At 45.0% G+C, this 24,214-nt stretch overlaps 2 protein-coding genes across 2 annotated transcripts; both read left to right on the plus strand.

The window, feature by feature from the left end:
* The first annotated feature begins 12,662 nt into the window (after window positions 1–12,662).
* LOC116995619 (inositol 1,4,5-trisphosphate receptor-interacting protein-like 1) lies at window positions 12,663–14,309 on the plus strand. The gene has a single exon (XM_033058474.1). It carries the CDS (start codon window positions 12,663–12,665, stop codon window positions 14,307–14,309), a length of 1,647 nt encoding a protein of 548 aa, XP_032914365.1.
* A 4,868-nt stretch (window positions 14,310–19,177) lies between these two features.
* Window positions 19,178–20,845, plus strand: LOC116995620 (inositol 1,4,5-trisphosphate receptor-interacting protein-like 1). Its single transcript, XM_033058475.1, has one exon. It carries the CDS (start codon window positions 19,178–19,180, stop codon window positions 20,843–20,845), a length of 1,668 nt encoding a protein of 555 aa, XP_032914366.1.
* The last annotated feature ends 3,369 nt before the right edge of the window (window positions 20,846–24,214 follow it).

Consider the following 24,214-nt stretch of genomic DNA (forward strand, 5'->3'; position numbering starts at 1 on the left):
ATTACTGAAGGCAGTAATCCTTAAGTATGTTACATTTATCATCAATGTGTTCTTGTAGTGCATCTCTGTAGCATGTTCTTTTCTGTTTTAGAATTTGCTGTACTGTTTTTGCAGAAGGAATAAATGTATTCTGGGCAAAAATCCAAGAAAAAGTAACTCTTACCAAGCCAAATTAGATAATTACAATTTCACCATGTCTTTAAAGCACAGCTGTGTCTTTTGGGTTGTGAGAATTAGTATTTAGCACACATAACTTTCGACTTTTCTTATCTGAAGAAAAATGTCCCCTCAAAATGTAGACCCCTCTAATTAACTTGTTTTCTCAATTTTGAAATTTAGCAGAAGTAAATGTATTCCTTGTTACAATCTATTATCATTATTCCTGAGTTTAGTTAATAGTTTATAATGGCCATTATCAAATTTATCTTACTTTTTTTCCGTGTCAGAATTTGGTAGATGGGAAAAACGAAAGTACTTTTCTTTTGGTTTGCCACTGAAGCGACTGCATTAATTTTATATCTTCTATCTTTAATTTATATACCAGCAGTACAAGAGGAAAGTGTGCCTAGTATCCTAGAATTGTTCCAAAAGAGAATTCAAATATTAAGTTTTTCTGTGTATGATTATGTTTAACTTGTCCAGAAATCCATTTCAACATCTCTTCCACACAATTTAGATCTTTGTAACACAGGCCTCTATTTCTGGTTGGAGTTTTTTGTTTATTTGTTTGTTGGGGTTTTTTAAGGCTATAATTTTCAAAATAGCTGTATTTTTGGTTTCCTTGGGGTCTGATGTGGTTTTGTTTTGATAATCATCTTCCCATCTTCCCTACTGAGTTGCCATACTGTAGTCCTTGAAATAAGCTGCTCTTGGTGAATCTGCTTTGATTTTGCTTCATCTGACCTGTCTCAAGGCACCCATAAGATGACTTTGAAAATCTCCCTGGATAATGCCACTTATATTTCAGGAGCATTTCCTGTTGTAGCTCACTGTAAGTAAATAGATCCCAATTTTTTTACTGTCCAACACTGCATTTCATTGAATACCCCTGTTGTTCAGACTATCAGTAGAAATTGTTGGCATTTTTTCCAAAGCAGTATTGATTCTCAACAGCTGCCTGTATTTTGGGAGATTGAAGGGCAAAGAAGCAAAACAGAAATGAGCAAATCAGCCTCAGACTCATTCCTTGAAGTGAACAATTTATTAGGCACAAATTCAGCAAGTAGAGAAAAAGCAAGAGGGGGAAACACATTGCAAACTATACACTGATTACAGCTTTTAAAAGGGAACAGGAAGAAGAAACTGTATAGGAGGCTTGTATTTTGGCTTAAGGTTGCATGTAGTAAATAGCAAAATGTTGATTGTTTATATTTTTTAGCTGAACTCAGCTTTAAACTATATTGCTCTCTAGAGCTTTATGAAATATGAAAAAGACCTTTCATAATACTGAATAATTACACCCAAAATAGTTTGAACCAATCTAAGACCAAAAAACATCTTAATTTGGACTGAATGTTATTGTTTTGTCTCCTAGAGAGCAAAGTTTATAGAGATTCCTGTCAGTTCTGGAACTTTTTTTTTAAATTCATTCAGCCTTACATGGTAACACTGGATGGTTATAAATAGGTGGGTGATACCCCCCTCATTTGAGCATTTTTGTGTGGTATGAAGCCAGTCATATTTGTGGGTCTTTCAAAGGAAACAATGCTTGTAATGCTGTTGGACTGGAGGCTTTTAAAAATCCTAGTAGAGAAATAATCAAAACTGCTGAACAAGCATGATTTATAAAGTAGATATGGATTGATTTACCACTATTAAATACCGTTGTTAATCTACAGGGCTGACTTCCTTACTGAGGGAAGTTGGTGATAGAACACCAACAAAATGAATATTTACTTTTCTTACCCTGAAGCAGATGGAGACAATGGGGTGTGGGACAGTGAGATTCTTTATATGAAAGATAACTGCCTTTTTTTTTCCCCAAATACATCCAAGACTTAGGGAATCTAAAGTCTTTATGAGCCATTGTTTGGTGATCAGCAGGGAATGGACCAAGTTCATCTTGTTGCCAACTACCATTTCCATGACAAGAACCAACATCCTCCCTCATTTTGTGGTCACTATTAGGAGTAAGGTTCAGCCAGTTTGAAAGGGTAGGAGGAAAAAAATGCTGTGTTAACTGTGAAAGTAGCCATCATGTGCAGGATAATTTAGTCTGTTTCAATTTAAATATCTGATTTTTCCCTATTGAGGTACCCACCTCAATTGGCAATAAAGCAAAAAGTGTATTTGTTGCTAGACCACAATCCACCTCAGAAAAATTCTGCCACCCTTTTCTACCCACTAAAAAACCCAGTCGTGGTATACTATAACTTGTTTGCCTTTTGGGGTTTTATAGGAAAAAACATTGTATGGAAATCATTGTCATTTCCTTTCAAGAAAATTTACTAAAAGTAGACAGTTAAAACTCCTTCTGTAAAACAAAAACCACTATAATGTTTCTCCTCTACCTATTATATTTCTCCTTTAGATGACATTAGCAGAACCAAGAGGCCACATTCTAAAGTGGTTTTTCTTTTTCCTGTTTATAGAATTTCTGTATTGGCAGAAATGCCAAGGTTTCTGCAACTTCACCAAGAATCATTCTGGTAACATGTTGTACATGTTCCTTCCACCTCAAGTCATGCAGGCCTATCCTTGCAGTCAATTAGTAGTATCTGCCTAAGTAGCCTTCTTTAATTATCACAACTTTTGTGCATCTAAATAAACACTGTACTAGGTGGCTTGGTTTTTTTCTGCATTGCATGTTTTTGTTATAAATATTGGATCCTACTGTTTTTTCAATCCTGTGGTAGTACTTTTGAATTTGTAATCAGTGATCTATTTTTCAGCTACCTTTTATTCCTGGTTTAATTGATTTATATGTTAAGTGCATTTGTATAAGCAGCAATGCTACACTGGAGACATCTTTGTGAAATTGTGTTTAAAGGTTTAAGACAGATTTTTGATACACAAGCACAATTTTTTTAAATCAGCTTTTGCTTAAATCTGCAAGAGCAATTTATGAATGGTACTCTTACTTCAAGTTGCATTTTCCTACAGTATTTTAGCTTTCCTTATTTAATGTCAAAATAAATAAATTTTTGAGTTCACAGAAATTCTAGAATAAACAATATTGCACAAAGAAGTTACCTAGTTAATCACAGAAAACTGCCCAAGTTCTGGGAGAATGGTTTAGCTCTGAGGGAAATGTCCAAGTAGTTCTTTTTGAAGCCATTATGAACATACTTGGGGCACTTAAAATCAGCCAAACCTCACCAACAAGAGCTATGGCTGGATTCTTCAGCTGGCAGCTCATGTGCACATATTTTGTGGGCGTTTGGAAGAGTGGACAAACAAGATTCATAAATTCTCTCAACACCGAGGTAAGAACTCTGAGTTTTAACCAGAAGAAATATTTTCAGAGGACAAAAGTATTGCCACTTGAAAGCAATTTTATTTTCACACTTGGCTTTCTTAGAGCTTCAGTCTTCAAGGCTTCTGTGGATTGCACTGAAACACAACTTTATTTCTGACATCATCAGCATCTTCTCCACGATGGTGCAGAAATGCATGAAGTTAATACATGAGTGCATGTTGTGGGTTAATGTCCAGTAGCTGAGAAATTCAATGGGGCAAAAGTTTTCCTAAAGCTGTCCTCTTTCTTAGTTTTTCCTGTGTTGTTTTTTTGCATTTATTTTAATTTTTAATTCATACTTGAAAAGAAAATGACAGACTTTGTAGCACTGCTGAATTTATCCCTTCAACACAGTTTTGTGGAGACTAACTCAAGAAAGGAGAGAGTTAAATCATTCCACTTCCTTACATTTAGTACCTCAGAGCACCTGTATTTGAAAGATAGAGATTGATCATAAGAATTTTGGTTGTTTATTATTATTTTGCTAAAATTACTGAGAAAATTTATAATAGTAAGTTTGCTCTGTGAGTAGTAATGACTTGAAACAAACATCAGGTAATCTAGGAAGTCATGCACTACATCCTGAACTACCCTTAAGCAGAAACTGGCACAATTTCATCCAAGGGATGGAAATCCAGAGATGAATCTGAGAAGTTAGGTAAATGATCCCACAGCTAAAAAAGGTGGGTATAAAATTTTCCAGGGAACTTGCATGAGCAACTACTCCAGTTACTCAGGGGATGAACTAGAACCCCAAAGAAGGACGAACACTGTTGTTTTGGAACAGCTACTTGGAATTGTGTGTCCTACTGTGCAAAGCATGACTCTAGTACAGTAGTTGCACCAGATGCAGTGCCATATTATTCTGACCAAACTTGCTGGAACCAGGTACTGCCTCAGATTGTTCAGATATTAGCTTGTAATTCCTTATGAATGTCTTTATAGCCACTGTTAAAAATAGCTTGTGGTAAGACCTAAAAATCTTCAGACTGAGTGTCTGAATGCAATCCTAGAGTTATTTATAACCGCCTATGAATTTGTTGTTTGAGACAGATGTGGGCAAACAGCCAGAAAGGTTCTGGAAGAAAAAAAATACTCCATTCGTTCTCCTTGTAGAAAGCATGTGCCTTTTTGTGAGACCTGGACTTTGTCAGCAACGGTGGCTGCAGCCATCACTGTTGGACAGCTCTTAGCCAGGGAATGGCATTCCTTCCACTGGCAGTCAGAGGGGACTGACCATTCCTTTCTCCAGCAGTAATCTGACCGTACCGGGCCATTGCACCACCGGGAATGTCATATCCCTGTCTACATATAGTCAAAGATTGAGCTTGAAATTACGGAACTAAAAGGAACTCATCTTCCTGTTCCACTCCTCTTTCCTAAATGAAGGCATATTTTCGCCATCTTTTCATGCTAAATTTCAGGGAGAATGATTAACCACATGGTCCATTTTGGAGGGACAACATCATAGTAATAATTGTTGAGGAAATAGGTGCCTACTATTCTGATCCTGATTATTCATTCATATACTAGAGGCTTGTTTTGCTATTTAAAACACTTCCAAGTCATTCAGCTGCTATGCAAAAATTTAATCAAAGCTATAAAAAGAAAGTTTGACTAGCTATTTTTATTGAAAATAGGTAAATATTTGCTAATGTGAAAGTGAATCAGAGAAAGCTCCTGTCAAGCAAAGAATTATCAGTAGCATTGGAGACTTTTGATACTCATAAATTATGTTGTCACACTGGCAAAATGAGTGAAAAAAGACACCTCTACTGATTCTTTTTAAAAAAAAAGAATTGGGCAAACCCAGTAATTGCTTAGCAGGGTATAAGTGCTACCAACTCTTACTTTTTAGAGGGAAAATCTTCTGTTGATGCAGCAATCAAAATATTACCACTTCAAAAAAAACCCCATCCCACATAAAACCCTGTTAACCATTTAGCAAGTATTTTAATTACAAAACAAAAATTAAAATATTTGCTATGCTATGAACTAAGATTCTTGCATCTTACCTTCAAAAAATGCCATCATAACATTAGCAATGGACCTCTACTCATGATCTGCCAGTGGTACCTTAAATGCTTGGCAATTATTTTTACCAAAACAAGCAATTTAAAAAATGGATTGTTGGCCTTCTGGAGAGATATTTCAGTAGGCAAATTGTGGGCCACAGCTGTTGGTGGTTTTCACGAACCAACATTTTCTTTTCACAGTGGGCAAAGGAGTATTCCTGTTAAGAGCACTGCAGATGTAATCATGGCACCAGAATGTTGCATCTCAATGTTTTGTGTTTTTGTACCCATTAAGGTCATAGAATGGTTTGAGTTGGAAGGGACCTTAAAGATTATTTATTTCCAAACCGTCTTCCGTGGGCAGCATTGGTTACATAGAATTACATTGGGCAGTCAAGGAATTTATGAGAAAGTATTGAACTTCTGGCATAGCCTGAAATGTTACAAACTCTCAGTTTACTTGCAAGACATTTGTGAAGCAACTTACGCATACAGACAAAATTTGCATTTTTCAGTTGCTCAAAAAATTAATAATCCTTTGAAGTAGTGGAAACATTTCTCTTTTTGAAAATATGTTGTATGAAATGTGTCCACATATTAAAAAAATTAGATGAATGCTTGCAAAATTACTCAGGAGAATTTTGACCTTAATCCATTGATCCATTTTTTTGATCCTTAATCCATTGAGCATTTTAGTACACTGCATCCATTAAAAATGACATTATTTATTAGCATATTATAATAGAATATCATACCAGTATATTGTTTGCATGAGTGAAGAAAGCACAAATGCATTTCCAAACTTGAAGATTTCATGATTCAAACAAGAGTCTTGGAGAAGCAGTTGCTCTAGAAAAGACCTGGGAGTTCTGGTGGACAAAAAATTGAACACAAGCCAACAGTAGGCTCTTTTGGCAAGAATCTTAGTTTCTAGTATAGCAGACATTTTTCTTTTTATTTATTTTTTTTGTTTTTGTTTGGTTTGGTTGGGTTTTTTTGTTTTGTTTTGTTTTTCAGTTTTTGATATATTTTTTTTTTTAAGTGGCAATAGCTTGATAGCTGCATCAACTCATCATTAGCAACTGGGTATTGCCAGCAGCTTGTGGGATGCTTCCTCACAGATCTGGTTTTATTAATTTGGATCAATGGAATCACTGGGAAATTACATGTTGGAGCGATTTCTGACCTTAAAAAAGGACTGTGCTAGCTGCTCCTGCTGACACTCAGCAGGTACTTTACTGTTCTGTGGATTATGAGCTAAGTGTTAGGAAGGACAACCCTGAACTTCTCTTCATGTGTCCAAACACTGCTTTCTTTGCAGCTGTGTGTGGAAGATTTCTTCTTCCAATGCCCCTAAGCAAATAATCCAGCACAGTGGTTTTGTGGCCTATAGCTGAGATGGAAACAAGACTTGAACCTTAAATACAAGAGAATGAGATCTTGTAACACATAATCACCTCAAATACTCAGTTACTATCAAATGTTTGTGTATTGTTAAAGGAAGGGGATTTCTGCTCATTTGTTAGAGAATGAATGAAAGACTCTGTTGTTAATTAGAGTCAGATTGCAAAAAGTATTTGCATTTCTGTGAACAAACTTTGGTTTGAAAAGCGGCTGTTCAGTCTTGTCCATGGTTTTGTGCACATACTTTTGGAAGTCAGCAAGTGTTGGCGAGCACTGTAGTGCATAAATGACGCTTACACGTGTGTCCAGGGGCAAGACTGACCCCGCAGGTTATAGGGCTTGCCACCACGTAACACTTCACATTCCATAGACACTGAAGGGATAAACCCAGTTCACGCTCATAAAAGTACCTGTGCCTTTTGAAATTCGTCATTAGTACTGTTTTTCTACATGGCTTGTGCGCCTGTTTATAGAGCAAGATGTGATATCCCAGATGATGTACATTTTCTATTCACTCAGGTTTACTTTGTGATGGCTTTCAGTTTATCATGGTATTCTAACTAGGTTCATAGAGAATTCATTTTCAGTCATGCCCAGGAAATTAGGAACTGCATGTAGGATAAGAATATTCGCCAGATAATTGGTTAAATACCTGTTTTCTATAGTGTGATACCTATTCTCATGTACTTTGCATTTCCAGTGTGTCCATATCTTTGTGTTTCACAGAGATATGGAAGAAATGAAAGGTGCAGCCCCTGGAGTTGTGCACAGGCTACCCCCATAGTCCCATCACCACCAGGATTTTGACTGCCCCCACCTCTTTCTTGGAGTCCATTTTCCCTTGCAGAGCTTCACTGGGTGCAAAGATATCGATTTCCAAATCCAGAGGAGGGAATGTTTGAAAGGAACAGCAGGGTGATCATCTAGTCCTGGGCTTCTTCAGCAGGGTCTTCCTGCTGTGCATTGCAAGAGCTTGCATTCTGATGGTTCGTGACTCTCTCTGGTGAGGGAGAGTCCAGAATCTCTGGGCAATGCCCAGGATCAGTTGATGGACAGAGTTTCTCTTTATCATTGGATAGGAAATAAGTAGGTCAGCATTGTCCCACCCATGTTGGAGCTGACTTGAAATCAGGTCTACATAAGGAACTAGATTTTTATTTTATGTATTTTATATATACCTAGAGTACACATATGATGTACTGTAAAGCTTATCAATGACTAGATAAAACAGTAAAATAGAACAAACCAATATACTGATAGAAGTAAAATCAGAGATATGAAACTTGTAAATATTATATCATGATAAAAATAGGTTATAAAAGCTTGTAGAAGAAATTATTTTTAAATCATTCAATGTAGGACTTAGTGTCACTATCTGTCATGACATAGTAGTGCTCTTATTGTATTTAAATCTGGAAAGATTATCGTGAAATAGGTATATTTATAAAATACGTTATGTCTATATTTATATATTACATTTTTTTATTTTCTTTAATGTGCAAGTAAAGCTGTAGGTTGTATCAGTCTCTGTTGGAGACACATAATTACGCTCTAGAGGTAGTGCAGGTATGTGTGGCCAACTGGAAACTGCTTTGCTCTTGATTCAATAAACTACAATATTCCAGAATCTGCATGGTGCAAGAGTTAAATGATCTCAGAGAGATTGATGATATTGGTAAATCTCACAGGTTGTGAGTCCGGGCCTGTGTACAGTGCCCTTGAACTCGAACAAAGGTTGCTCCAAGCCCCATCCAGCCTGGCCCCTGGGATCACTGCCAGGGCTGGGGCAGCCACAGCTGCTGTGGGCAGCGTGGACCAGGCCCTCAGCAGCCTCAGAGCCCAGAATTTGTTGCCCATGGGCAGCCTAAGGCCGCCCTGGGTCAGTGGAAGCCGCTGGGCCTGGTGCTGTCCCTTCAGGCCCTCGGACACAGCCCTGGGCAGGTCTGGGCTGGGCCCGGCAGGGGCTGAAAGGCCGCAGGAAGGTGCCCCCGCAGAGCCCCTGCAGAGCCCTGGGGCCAGCAGGGCCACCATGAGGGCAGCAAGCAGGGCCTGCTGTGGCCGTCGGGGCACAGGGCACAGGGCGCTGAGGCCCTGCCAGCTGGAGCTGGGAGCTCTGGAGTGCGGCCGGCAGAGAGAGAACCCTGGGAGATCCGAGCAGCAGCGAGGCACGGGGTTCTTGATGTGGGAGAGACCAGGGAAGAGCTTGACAATGGTCCATGATGGATTAGGGTGTCTCCCCGTGAGGAAAAACTTTCTCTACACAAGAGGTGTATGTCTGGAAATGACCAAGAGGAGTCCTGAAATGTAATGCAATTTCAGGAAGAGACCATGATACATTGGCTACAATTTATCCAAGTTACACAGAATTTCTATGCTGCCCCAATGAGAGCATCTGCCTTCTACTTACTGATATTATTCCTGTGCTTTTCACATCTGAACATGCCCTACTTAGGGGATAGCACCACAGAATAAGATGATACACATACATTCACCGTCCATTTATTTATATATCTTATACCCTATGATTGTTTCCTGGCACATCCTGTTGAGTTGCTCTGAGCTCGAGGTTTGCAGCTGAGGGGGTAGAGCCATTGCATGGGACAAACTGCAGCAGTGCTCTGTTTTTGTTGCCTATTTTATCAACATTTTCCTCTGCTTGGTTCCATTCCATTTGTTCCAGTGGTATTCCTACTTTGAAGTTCTCCAGTTTATCTTTCACATTTCTTTTATGTGCCTTTTAGTTTTTCTTGGGTTGCACCCAGCACGCTTACGTAGCCTAACTTTGCTTCATGAACCAGCCCCTCTCCCCAAAACCTTGATGCTGTGATTTCATGGATACTTCACAGGCAGCTTTACACCTCAGTTGAGACATCCTAGAGGTGAGAAGCAACTTGGTAGTTCTAACATTATCCAATCATGTTAGCTAGGTGTTTCCAAAGCAGGATAGGTTTGTATTGACTTCGTCTCTGTCCATTCCTGTCCTATGGGAATACTTGCACTGCACTTAAAACAGGGATGTCTGACTGTATTTCCTGAACTGGTTGCCAGGAGATCAAAATGACGTCAGGGCTGATCTTCCTTCCTCCTACCCAGCTGTAGTCAATTGAAATAGGCAAAGACATCTTCCAACATAGTAGTGGTTTTGAGAGGGAATTGTATATTCAGGGGACTTTGCCCCATGCTGACCATGCACAGAGAAGAGGACAGTGCCCAACACTTCACGGATGGCCCCACAGACGGACCTTGTTGCTGTCGCTTTTTTTCTAGAGGGCAGTTGTATGGCAACTGTGAGTATAAAAACCCTGCAAGAGAGAGTGCAGCGTGGAGTCAATGATTCCCTGTAGGGAACTGCCACTCAAAGGTATCCAAAATTCAAGCACAACAGAAGCAGCCCAGCACACTTTGACCTAGCAGCCCTCTTGCCATGTACCTGCTTTTGGCTTTGACCTCTTGGGGAATTCAGGGTTAGGGTCCCAAACTGGGACACTACTGAAGACAAAGACCAAGGAAGGGTTCTCACTTGTGCTGCCAGTGCCATGGAAGGCCCCAGAACAAGAGGGCGTTTCTTGGGTGCAGGGATCACATCTTCACAGTCTGGCCTTCAGATCAGCAAAATCCTGGCACATGGGCCAGGGGTTTTGAGAGAAAGTCAGCAAATGGAGATAGAGCTAAATGAAAATTAGTAGGGCAGGAGTGTTGCTCTGCCTGAGGATAGGAATGCTCTACTCAGGGATTTGGCCAGGTGTAATAGATGATTCAAGTCCACCTGTATGAAATAGAAGAAGGCAAAATGCTGTGTCCTGCCCTTTGGATTCTCCCACCCCACGCAGTGCAACAGGCTGGGAGAAGAGGGGCTGGAAATTGGCAAGAATCCAAAGCCAGAGCCAATGAGGCCAGCAGGAGCAGAGCAGTGATTGTCCTCCCCCACAGGGCAGCGGTGAGGCTGTACCTCAAGTCCTGCATTCACTTTAGGTCCCTGCACAACAAGAATGACCTGGACGTGCTTGAGTGTGTGCACAGAGGAGAAATGGCATTTGGCAATGATCTGGAGCACAAGTGTGATGAAGAAGGGCTGAGGGAGGTGAGAATGTTTAGCACAGAGGAAAAGCAGCTCTGGGGCAACCTTATAGTTCTCCAGGGATCCCTGGAGGGAGGTACACACAGGTCAAGGTCATTATATTCTCCCAAGAAACCAAGAATATGAGCAGAAGAGACTACCTCAAGTTGCACCACAGGAGATTTAGTTTGTATGCTGTCATGGTCCGCACAACCTGAGCAGGGATCGTGATGGTTCATTCGACCGCAGGTTGCAAAGGACAACAACAGGAGACTAAGGTTTTGTTCAGCAACAAGCAGCAAAGCAATTTATTGATGGCAAATAATTCAGTTTTGGGGTAATAGTGAGAAGGAGAGAGATAAAAAAGATGACAAAGTAGAGAGGGAGAGAGAGAGAGAGAGAGAGAGAGAAATGGAGACAGAGAGACAGAGAGACAGAGAAAGAGAGAAAGAGAGAATAAGGGGAATAGCTACCAACAGATGGGACGTCCTTGGGTCATCCAGGGATGTCTTCCATCTGTGGGGAGAAAGAAGTCTCAAAGTCTCTTTGGAGAGTAATAATATTATAGTCCATTTCAAGGCAAGGGGCCGCTGGCCAAAAGGTGGGGAGATTGATGGACTATTGTGTTCAGAGGACCATGGCTTCAAGAATCAGGTGCAGACAGTATGGCTGTTCTAGCCCCGTACCTGCCCGATTCCATTGTACCAGACAGTACAGCACACACACCTCTACACATTCCCTTGGCAAGCATCCACCTTGACCAGACCAGAACTCCTGCCCAGAGTGAGACGTGGGGTCCAGAGGTCTCAAGGGTCTCAGGGTCTCAGTCTCTGAGGATAATTGTGAGGCAGATCAGACAATCTTTGGACCGACCCTTACATATGCCTAGGAAATGTTTTTTGTAGAAAAAGGATATAAAGCTTGGGAACAGGCTGCCCAGGGAAAGGCTGAGTCACCACCCCCAGAGACATTTCAAAGCCACGTGGATGTGGCATTGGGGGACTCAGCTGATTGGTGGATTAGGCAGTGTTAAGTTTGTGGTTGGACTGTGTGACCTTAAGGGTCTTTTCCAAACTCAGTGACTCAGAGATTGAACTGTAGCACAGCATGGAGTCAAGGCTTAGATTCAATGATCATGAGGGGTGCCTTCCAACATGGATATTGATGAGATTGCCAATGGTGGGCAGCTGACGAGAAAGACAAAAGAAAGATCAAGAGAAGTTCTTTGAAGAAGATTGACTCAAAGACTGCCTTAACCAGTACACCTGGGCCCCTTTGACTGGCTGGACTGAGCTGGGGACAAAGGGCGGGGCCGGCCTGGCTGTGCTGTACTGTGACACATGTGTGACATGGGGGACATGTCACAATGGGGGCAGCTGTAAAAGGCCCCAGCAGGTAACACTGGCCCTGTATTGCTTGGGCAAGCGGTGAGTGCACACGTGGTGGGGAGGCCGGGCTGGGGACAAGGGATGGCACAGGAAGGCTGTGCCCAGGGCTGGGTTTTCCCCCTTCATGCAGGGACAACTCCTGATGGGAGAGCCTTGGGCAGGGCACCGTGCTGTTGCTAATGCTGCTGCTGGGGCAGAGGGACAGGCCTCGCTGCTTGCCAGCTGTGGGGCCTTGTTGTTCCTGCCCCCAGAGCCCTGGCATTGGTGTCCCTGCCATCCCCAGTGCCAGCTGCCTCTCTCCCAGCACCACTCAAAGCCTTCTCTCCATTCTCCTGCAGACCATGGATTCCTGGGTCCTGTGGTTCTTGCTCTTGCAAGGTGTACTCCAGTACCCACAGCCTGTGGGTGATGGTTTTGATGATGTTACTCGTCTGCGAATGGAAGCACGTGCCAAGCTCCAGGAAGAGGTGAAGATGCGGCTGGAGCAGGAGTTGGAGCAGCTGGTCCTGATGCAGGGTGTCTGGGGCTGGGAAGACCTGCTCTGCTCTGCCTTAGAGCCCTGGCAGCTCTGGGCTATTGCTGGGCTCCTGCTTGTACCCTTGACCCTGTGGAATATGTGGAGGAAAAGTAGCATGAGGAGAGAGGTTCCTCAAGAAGAAAACAACGGTGGAAATGAAGAGGACATCAGAAATGTGGGTGAAAACGAAGGAGGTGCTGGAAATGAAGATATCGATGTGGGAAACGCAGGAGAAGATGAAGACAATGATGTGAATGGGGAGGACCACGAGGATCATGGCCTTGTGATGCAAGTTCCTGCAAATGAAGAAGGAGATGCCAGGAATGAATTTGAGCATGATCGGGATGATAACCTTGGAAGAATGGTATTGGAGCGCATCCAGTGGCCTGTGCAGGACCTGCTGAGAGGATGCCAGTGGACGACTAACCTGATGGAAAGTTTTGCAATTTACTTTCGGCGCGTCTTGTCCGACAGCTTCTACCCAGTCCTGCAAGAAGCCATCGGGGTGGGCAGTGCCTTTGAAGGGTGGAGTCCCCGTGAACAGGATGTTGTGTACCAGGTGCTGGTACCCATGACTCCTCCCCGAGGGCACAGCTTCCACCTGGAGCTGGACACTGCAGGGCAGAGGCAAGTGCGGAATTTCCGGGTGCGCGTGCAGCAGGAGTGCACCTGCGGCAGTGCACAGCAGGGTAAGAACATGCTGTGCTTCCTGCACCACCCCGAGGAGGAGCTGAGCAGGAATCAGGATCCCAGCCTCCTTGACACGCTCTGCACCGACTCCTACCTCGACGTGCACAAAACTAGCCGCTGGTTCTACCAGCTGGTGAGGGCAGTCTGGCCGGCTTTGCTCCAGTCCCACAACTGGCATTTAGTGCTGCTGCCCTCCAGACGCTCCTGCCAATTCAAGGTGACCAATGGCAGAGAAAGCATCCGCATTGAGATGCTCTTTGGGGTGCGGCAGGGAGACTCAGACATATTTGTAAGCAGTGAGCCCAGAGAAGCCTACACCTCAAGCACCATCTGGCCAGAGAGCTACGCCGTGGCAGAAATGAAGTTCTTCAAGGTCATTGCCAGGCGGGCCCCACCTGGCAGCTTGCACCTGAAATGCCTGCAGTTCTTCACCCGTCTGCAGCTGGGCTTAGGCTTCTCCACATACACCATCAAGACCATTGTTATGCATCTATTGAGAATTGTTCCCGTATCCCAGTGGCGCAGGAGACATTTTGTGAGGCGACTGCTGGACATCAGCGAGGGTATTCGCACATGTGTGCAAGTGAGACGCCTCAGTCACTTCATTTTGGGCAACCCGAGACTTCCTGAGGAGATCAATTTGCCTGCAGAGATCCTAATTGCCAGCCCATACAACCTCTTCCATGACCTGGAGATGGATCCTGTTGCCCATTCCCAGGCTATGAGTCAGTATGTGGTTCTGCACCAGTGGCTCAAACGGATCATTAACAATGAAGAGTGAAAGAGGTTCTCCTGCAATGAGTGGTGCTTGTGGGGCTCACACCTGGAGTCTGAGAACAACCTGCCAGTCCATGGGAGAAGAGGGCAGAATGTGGGTTAGAGAGGGAAGGGTAAACGCAGCACTGTGCCAGCAGCAGCAAGAGCAGGGTTGTGTCAACATTCTCCCCAACACTGCATCCAGACATGACCAGGCTGGCTACAAAGAGCATGGAACACGCAAGAAGAAACAGTCTAGTGCCTTTTTTTGCTCTCAAAGCTCTGTGTGGAGAATCTACAGCCCAGGGAGAAGCTGAAATAGACCTGAGTGTGCAGGCCATGGAGAAGGCGCTGTTCACCGGCAGTGGCAATTGCTGTCACAGGTTTCCTGTAGTGGAAATGCGGACTCAGGGAGTCACAGCGGATGTGGCTGAAGAGGATGTGACCAGCAGACTTATGAAAGAGAGTCCCATTACCACCAGGACTGTAACTGCCCCCACCTCTTTCTTAGAGTCCATTTTCCCTTGCAGAGCTTCACGTAGTGCAAAGACTTTGTTCCCGAATCCCAGAGGAGGGAATGTTTGAAAGGAACAGCGGTGGGATCATCTGGTCCTGGGCTGCTCCAGCACAGTCTTCCTGTAGTGCATTGCAAGAGATTGTGTTCAGATGGTTCTCGACTTTCTCTGGTGAGAGAGAGTCCAGAATCTCTGGGCAATGTCCAGGATCAGTTGATGGACGGTATTTGCCTTTATCACTGGATAGGAAATAAGTAGGTCAGCATTCTATCAACTGTATTGGAACTGATCTGAAATTTTGTATAGATAGGAATCTAGATTTTTATTCCATGTATATATATGTATTGTGAGTACACTGTAAAGCATACCAATGACTAGAAAAAATAGTAATATAGAACAGAAAAAATCAATATGCTAATATAAGTAATATCAAACATATAAGATATGTAACTATTACATCATGATAAATATTACTGTTGATGGCTTTGTATGTAGTTATGTGGAAACAATAGAATATTTCACATATGTATTGTCATTATATGCTGTGACACATATATGTGACACATATTAGTGCTCTTGGTGAATTTTTATCAGGAATGATTTTTTATAAAATAGATATATTTATAACTTATATGATGTATAAATATCATATATTGCTTCTACGCTGTTATTTTTGTATGTGCCAGTAAATGCATAGATTGTGTCTCTGTCTGTTGGAGACACATAATTAAGCTCTAGAGGTAGTGAATTTATGCACAGCAAGCAGGAAACTGCTTTGCACTTCTTTCAATAAACAATAATATTCAATAATTTGGGGCGTACAGGACATTATTGATCTCAGCCAGACCTATGCTATTGGTAAATCTGACACATTGTGAATAGTCTGGGCTTGTGCATAGTGTCCTCGAACTCAGCCGAAGGCTCCAAAGTGCTGAAGTGGTTCTAATCAGAAATGAGGCCCAGCTGCCCCCAGCCCCTGGGATCACAGAATCACAGAAGAGCTGGGCTCGGAAGGGTCCTTACAAATGATCTTGTTCCAGCCCTGCTGCCCAGGCCAGGGACAGCTTCCTCTAGGCCAGGTTGCTCCAAGCCCTGTCCAGCCTGGCCCCTGGGATCACTGCCAGGGCTGGGGCAGCCACAGCTGCTGTGGGCAGCGTGGGCCAGGCCCTCAGCAGCCTCAGAGCCCAGAATTTGTTGCCCATGGGCAGCCTAAGGCCGCCCTGGGTCAGTGGAAGCCGCTGGGCCTGGTGCTGTCCCTGCAGGCCCTCGGACACAGCCCTGGGCAGGTCTGGGCTGGGCCCGGCAGGGGCTGAAAGGCCGCAGGAAGGTGCCCCCACAGAGCCCCTGCAGAGCCCTGGGGCCAGCAGGGCCACCATGAGGGCAGCAAGCAGGGCCTGCTGTGGCCGTCGGGGCACAGGGCACAGGGCACAGGGCGCTGAGGCCCTGCCAGCTGGAGCTGGGAGCTCTGGAGTGCGGCCGGCAGAGAGAGAGCCCCGGGAGATCCGAGCAGCAGCGAGGCACGGGGTTCTTGATGTGGGAGAGACCAGGGAAGAGCTTGACAATGGTCCATGAAGGATTAGGGTGTCTCCCAGTGAGGAAAATCTTTCTCTACACAAGAGGTTTATGTCTGGAAATGACCAAGGGGAGTCCTGAGATGTAATGCAAATTAAGGGAGAGACCATGGGGCATTTACCATGGGCTGTCTCCAACTGCTGGGAACCAGGACAAGGGTGCCGACTCCTTTTTTATCTTGATTCCCATTTGCATCACCCTCTTTCTTACCCCCACTGCCTGAGGTACTCGGAAGGTACAGACTTCCCAAACTGCCTGCCCTATGGCTCCCTCCAATAAGCACCCTCTGTTTTATGTATCTGTAACCTTGCAGCAGGGACAGGCAAGGATGGCGTGCTGCTGGAGTCACCATCTGTGTCAGGGGGTTCCAACTGTCTAGAGCTTAGTGATGGGGCTGATGGGGCAGAGGATTGATGGGCAGGAATCAGGGGGAAGGCCAACAGCACCAGCCTGTGACTCTTTGGCAGTGGTTCATCACTGCAGTCTCTGTGGCAGTTTATACGCAAAAAGACAGACCAACCTATCTGGAACTGGTCACACAAAATGCATCTTTCCAATGCAGTACACCTTGCCATGGTGCTGGGAAACTTTTTCTGGAGCAGAAGAAATGAACGCTCTCTCAGAGGCCTGGTGCACAAGGGGTTGGGAAGCAAGCGGATGCTGTCATCCTCATGCTTCAGAAAAAGCAGCAAGCCTGGAAGCAAAGTGCACCTTTTACAGGTGGTAATAGGCAACACTGCCGTTTTATTGCAAAGGTGGAAGGATATTCTCATATCTATGAGTGCATGTCAATTGGTTGGTTCAGTTTCTTGCTAGGATAAATTTTTCTTTGGTTCTCACATTGCAATTTGATTTTTAGATCCGTTAATTCTAGAGCCTTGAAGCACAAAAGAATGAAGCCGTAAGCCAGTTTAATTGAGAATACCAAACTAAATTCTTCGATCACAAATAAATACACTAGTTATAATCCATTGGAAAAGAAAACAAAGCCTATTTATGTGTAATCATATAGTAAGAGAAATGGGACTGTTCTTAGTGAAAGGCTTCTTGTGGAAAACTTCCTATTAAATGCTATGTTTGCCTATTAAAGGAAAATTAACATAAAATCATGCAAAATTGCTTTAATTTTTTCTTTGCTTCAATTTTTCTTTTCTTTGTCTACTTTCTGTATTTTTTTTCTCTGCTCCTCCACTTCTTTTCCATGAAGAAAAAGTTATCCTTCTAATTGTCTGTTTCCTTCATGGGCCTAGTGTTTAGTTAATGGGAACTGAAGTTTGCAATTTTCAACCACCTCTCCACCATGAAAGGAGGGTGACTGAGGGGGATAAAATATATCTTGTTTAAGGGCAGTTAAATGTCTGGTCAAAAATCTTTTTGAAAGGGAAATTTTTTTTTTTGGGGGGAAAATAGAAACTACTCGGCCATCCTCAGTACAGAAAGGCCAATTTGAAGGGTACACATTTGATTTCTCAGCATCTCTGGATGGATTTGCATGTGACAGCAATTAAGAGGGAACAGTAACACCGGTGGTGTCTGAAGAAGGGGCTGGGAGGCTGCTGCTCTTGGAAGGGTTGATGCTGAAGACAACATGTGCCCAAGTGAGTTGATCTCAGTAAACACAGAGTTGTTGGATGACAAAAGCTGTAGAATGGGACTCCACAACGTACTGGACAGGGGGAAAAAATCCCAAAGTACAGTTAGCTCCAACAAGGGACTGCAGAACTTTTTCCTCTGGGCCACTTTACAACCAGTGGGACTCCAAGAGCTTCCCCCATGAGGTCAAATCCTACATGTGGACTGAGAGCCACCTCTTAATAACTGAGCAATATTCTCCTTTTTCTGGGCCACACAGCAGCTCCTGGCATGGTACGAGGCCCATTTTCCAGCCATGCTGGGGAAGTCACCAAGCCTCACGTCACAGATCCCCCTCTTCTATTAAAGTGTGTTCATGCACTCTCCTATCTCCAAGCTTTGTTTTCATGATCTAAATGGCAAGGAAGGAGGACTCCCCACGAGTGTTTAACCACTGCCAAGCTCCCCATTGTCATTTATATGTGTTTGGTGCTTCCCAAGAACAAGAACTTTATATACCAAGTCCTTTTCTTCAATTCTGTTTATTTTATTTTTTTTTCACTGAGGTCCCTGAAGGGCTTCAGAAATGCCAGGGAGCTGATCTGCAGAGATTTTCTGCAAGGCAGGTGTGCATTGGTTAGGGCTAAGGCAGGTTTCTTCACAGTTGCTCATGAATCTTATGCCAATAGCAGGTTTTAGCAGAAGAAGGGTTACTGTACCTTCTTCCCCATTTACCATTTTTACAAGTTACACTGAATTTCTAAGTACACCAAGGTCTCCCTGACTGGCTGAGCTGGGCTGGGGACAAAGGGCGGGGCCGGCCTGGCTGTGCTGTACTGTGACACATGTGTGACATGGGGGACATGTCACAATGGGGGCAGCTGTAAAAGGCCCCAGCAGGTAACACTGGCCCTGTATTGCTTGGGCAAGCGGTGAGTGCACACGTGGTGGGGAGGTCGGGCTGGGGACAAGGGATGGCACAGGAAGGCTGTGCCCAGGGCTGGGTTTTTCTCTTTCATGCAGGGACAACTCCTGATGGGAGAGCCTTGGGCAGGGCACCGTGCTGTTGCTAATGCTGCTGCTGGGGCAGAGGGACAGGCCTCGCTGCTTGCCAGCTGTGGGGCCTTGTTGTTCCTGCCCCCAGAGCCCTGGCATTGGTGTCCCTGCCATCCCCAGTGCCAGCTGCCTCTCTCCCAGCACCACTCAAAGCCTTCTCTCCATTCTCCTGCAGACCATGGATTCCTGGGTCCTGTGGTTCTTGCTCTTGCAAGGTGTTCTCCAGTACCCACAGCCTGTGGGTGATGGTTTTGATGAGGTTACTCGTCTGCGAATGGAAGCGCGTGCCAAGATCCAGGAAGAGGCGAAGATGCGGCTGGAGCAGGAGTTGGAGCAGCTGGTCCTGACACAGGGTGTCTGGGGCTGGGAAGACCTGCTCTGCTCTGCCTTACAGCCCTGGCAGCTCTGGGCTATTGCTGGGCTCCTGCTTGTACCCTTGACCCTGTGGAATATGTGGAGGAAAAGGAGCATGAGGAGAGAGGTTCCTCAAGAAGAAAACAACGGTGGAAATGAAGAGGATGTCAGAAATGTGGGTGAAAACGAAGGAGGTGCTGGAAATGAAGACATCGATGTGGGAAATGCAGGAGAAGAGGGAGATGAAGACAATGTTGTGCATGGGGAGGAAGACATGAATGATGATGTCAATGCCCAGGAAGGCAACAATGCTGCTGCAAACGAAGATGGTGATTCTGGAAATGAATCTGATGAGGATGATCTTGCCGATAACATTGGAAGAATGGTAATGGAACGCATCCAGTGGCCTGTGCAGGACCTGCCGAGAGGATGCCTCACGACAAGTCACCTCATGGAAAGTTTTGCAATTTACTTTCGGCGCGTCTTGTCCGACAGCTTCTACCCAGTCCTGCAAGAAGCCATTGGGGTGGGCAGTGAATTTGAAGGTTGGAGTCCCCGTGAGCAGGATGTTGTGTACCAGGTGCTGGTACCCATGACTCCTCCCCGAGGGCACAGCTTCCACCTGGAGCTGGACACTGCAGGGCAGAGGCAAGTGCGGAATTTCCGGGTGCGCGTGCAGCAGGAGTGCACCTGCGGCAGTGCACAGCAGGGTAAGAACATGCTGTGCTTCCTGCACCACCCCGAGGAGGAGCTGAGCAGGAATCAGGATCCCAGCCTCCTTGACACGCTCTGCACGGACTCCTACCTAGACGTGCACAAAACTAGCCGCTGGTTCTACCAGCTGGTGAGGGCAGTCTGGCCGGCTTTGCACCAGTCCCACAACTGGCATTTAGTGCCGCTGCCCTCCAGGCGCTCCTGCCAATTCAAGGTGACCGACGGCAGAGGAAGCATCCGCATTGAGATGCTCTTTGGGGTGCGGCAGGGAGACTCAGACATATTTGTAAGCAGTGAGCCCAGAGAAGCCTACACCTCAAGCACCATCTGGCCAGAGAGCTACGCCGTGGCAGAGGTTAAATTCTTTCACTACATCGCCTTCCGGGCCCCACATGACAGCCTGCACCTGAAATGCCTGCAGTTCTTCACCCGTCTGCAGCTGGGCTTAGGCTTCTCCACATACACCATCAAGACCATTGTCATGCACCTCCTGAGCGTTGTTCCTGTGTCCAAGTGGCGCAGGAGACATTTTGTGAGGCGACTGCTGGACATCAGCGAGGGCCTTCGTGCATGTGTGCAAGCGAGACGCCTCAACCACTTCATTTTGGGCAACCGGAGGCTTCCTGAGGTGATCAATTTGCCTGCAGAGATCCTAACGGCCAGCTTGTGCAACCTCTTCCATGACCTGGAGAGGGATCCCGTTGCCTACTCCCAGGCTATGAGTCAGTACACGGATCTGTACTGGTGGCTCAAACGGATCATTAACAATGAAGAGTGAAAGAGGTTCTCCTGCAATGAGGGGTGCTTGTGGGGCTCACACCTGGAGTCTGAGAACAACCTGCCAGTCCATGGGGGAAGAGGCCAGAATGTGGGTTAGAGAAGGAAGGGCAAATGCAGCGTAGCAGGACTGTGTCAGCAGCAGCAGCAGCAAGAGCAGAGTCATGTCAACATTCTCCCCAGCACTGCATCCAGACATGATCAATCTGGCTACAAAGATCAAGGAGCATGCAAGAGGAAATTCTGTTATTCCTTTTTTTGCTCTCTGGGCTCTGTGTGGAGAATCTGCAGCCCGGCAAGGAGGTGACACAGAGCTGAGGGTGCAGGACATGGAGAAGGCGCTGCTCACCAGCAGTGGCAATTGCTACCACAAATTTCCTATAGAGGAAGTGTGTACTTGGGGAGTCACAGCTGATGTAGCTGAAGGAGCCATTCCTAGAGGACTTGTGAGAGACAGCCCCATCACCACCAGGATTTTGACTGCCCCCACCTCTTTCTTGGAGTCCATTTTCCCTTGCAGAGCTTCACGTAGTGCAAAGATTTTGGTTCCTGAATCCCAGAGGAGGGAATGTTTGAAAGGAACAGCGGTGGGATCATCTGGTCCTGGGCTGCTCCAGCACGGTCTTCCTGTAGTGCATTGCAAGAGATTGTGTTCAGATGGTTCTTGACTTTCTCTGGTGAGAGAGAGTCCAGAATCTCTGGGCAATGTCCAGGATCAGTTGATGGACGGTATTTGCCTTTATCACTGGATAGGAAATAAGTAGGTCAGCATTCTATCAACTGTATTGGAACTGATCTGAAATTTTGTATAGATAGGAATCTAGATTTTTATTCCATGTATATATATGTATTGTGAGTACACTGTAAAGCATACCAATGACTAGAAAAAATAGTAATATAGAATAGAAAAAATCAATATGCTAATATAAGTAATATCAAACATATAAGATATGTAACTATTACATCATGATAAATATTACTGTTGATGGCTTTGTACGTAGTTATGTGAAAACAATAGAATATTTCACATATGTATTGTCATTATATGCTGTGACACATATATGTGACACATATTAATGCTCTTGGTGAATTTTTATCAGGAATGATTTTTTATAAAATAGATATATTTATAACTTATATGATGTATAAATATCATATATTGCTTCTACGCTATTATTTTTGTATGTGCCAGTAAATGCATAGATTGTGTCTCTGTCTGTTGGAGACACATAATTAAGCTCTAGAGGTAGTGAATTTATGCACAGCAAGCAGGAAACTGCTTTGCACTTCTTTCAATAAACAATAATATTCAATAATTTGAGGCGTGCAGGACATTATTGATCTCAGCCAGACCTATGCTATTGGTAAATCTGACACATTGTGAATAGTCCGGGCTTCTGCACAGTGTCCTCAAACTCAGCCGAAGGCTCCAAAGTGCTGAAGTGGTTCTAATCAGAAATGAGGCCCAGCTGCCCCCAGCCCCTGGGATCACAGAATCACAGAAGAGCTGGGGTCAGAAGGGTCCTTACAAATGATCTTGTTCCAGCCCTGCTGCCCAGGCCAGGGACAGCTTCCTCTAGGCCAGGTTGCTCCAAGCCCCGTCCAGCCTGGCCCCTGGGATCACTGCCAGGGCTGGGGCAGCCACAGCTGCTGTGGGCAGCGTGGGCCAGGCCCTCAGCAGCCTCAGAGCCCAGAATTTGTTGCCCATGGGCAGCCTAAGGCCGCCCTGGGTCAGTGGAAGTCGCTGGGCCTGGTGCTGTCCCTGCAGGCCCTCGGACACAGCCCTGGGCAGGTCTGGGCTGGGCCCGGCAGGGGCTGAAAGGCCGCAGGAAGGTACCCCCACAGAGCCCCTGCAGAGCCCTGGGGCCAGCAGGGCCACCATGAGGGCAGCAAGCAGGGCCTGCTGTGGCCGTCGGGGCACAGGGCACAGGGCACAGGGCGCTGAGGCCCTGCCAGCTGGAGCTGGGAGCTCTGGAGTGCGGCCGGCAGAGAGAGAGCCCCGGGAGATCCGAGCAGCAGCAAGGCACGGGGTTCTTGATGTGGGAGAGAGCAGGGAAGAGCCTGACAATGGTCCATGAAGGATTAGGGTGTCTCCCAGTGAGGAAAAGCTTTCTCTACACAAGAGGTTTATGTCTGGAAATGACCAAGGGGAGTCCTGAAATGTAATGCAAATTAAGGGAGAGACCATGGGACATTTACCATGGGCTGTCTCCAACTGCTGGGGACCAGGACAAGGGTGCCGACTCTTTTTTTATCTTGATTCCCACTTGCATCATCCTCTTCCTTCCCCCACTGCCTGAGGTACTCGGAAGGTACAGACTTCCCAAACTGCCTGCTCTATGGCTCCCTCCAATAAGCACCCTCTGTTTTATGTATCTGTAACCTTGTAGCAGGGACAGGCAAGGATGGAGTGCTGCTGGAGTCACCATCTGTGTCAGGGGGTTCCAACTGTCTAGAGCTTAGTGATGGGGCTGATGGGGCAGAGGATTGATAGGCAGGAATCAGGGGGAAGGCCAACAGCACCAGCCTGTGACTCTTTGGCAGTGGTTCATCACTGCAGTCTCTGTGGCAGTTTATATGCAAATAGACAGACCAACCTATCTGGAACTGGTCACACAAAATGCATCTTTCCAATGCAGACCACCTTACCATGGTGCTGGGAAACTTTTTCTGGAGCAGAAGAAATGAGCGCTCTCTCAGAGGCCTGGTACACAATGGGTTGGGAAGCAAGACGATGCTGTCATGCTCATGCTTCAGAAAAAGTAGCAAGCCTGGAAGCAAAGTGCACCTTTTACAGGTGGTAATAGGCAACACTGCCGTTTTATTGCAAAGGTGGAAGGATAATCTCGTATCTATGAGTGCATGTCAAATAGTTTGTTCAGTTTCTTGATAGGATAAATTTTTCTTTGGTTCTCACATTGCAATTTGATTTTTAGATCTGTTAATTCCAGAGCCTTGAAGCACAAAAGAATGAAGCCATAAGCCAGTTTAATTGAGAATACCAAACTAAATTCTTCGATCACAAATAAATAAACTAGCTACAATCCATTGGAAAAGAAAACAAAGCCTATTTATGTGTAATCATTTAGTAAGAGAAATGGGACTGTTTATAGTGAAAGGTTTCTTGTGGAACACTTCCTATTAAATGCTATGTTTGCCTATTAAAGGAAAATTAACATAAAATCATACAAAATTGCTTTAATTTTTTCTTTGCTCACTTGTTTTGTCTGGTTTCTTTATTTTTTTCTCGGCTCCTCCACTTCTTTTCCATGAAGAAAAATATATCCTTCTAATTGTCTGTTTCCTTCATGGGCCTAGTGTTTAATTAATGGGAACTGAAGTTTTCAATTTTCAGTACCCTCTCCTCCAT

The sequence above is a fragment of the Catharus ustulatus genome, chromosome 4 (genome assembly GCF_009819885.2).
Source record: "Catharus ustulatus isolate bCatUst1 chromosome 4, bCatUst1.pri.v2, whole genome shotgun sequence".
NCBI classification, from domain to species: Eukaryota; Metazoa; Chordata; class Aves; order Passeriformes; family Turdidae; genus Catharus; species Catharus ustulatus.

Excerpts from the sequence above, each read along its gene's own strand:
- LOC116995619 (XM_033058474.1), top strand. The coding sequence starts at position 12,663 with ATGGATTCCTGGGTCCTGTGGTTCTTGCTCTTGCAAGGTGTACTCCAG.
- LOC116995620 (XM_033058475.1), top strand. The coding sequence starts at position 19,178 with ATGGATTCCTGGGTCCTGTGGTTCTTGCTCTTGCAAGGTGTTCTCCAG.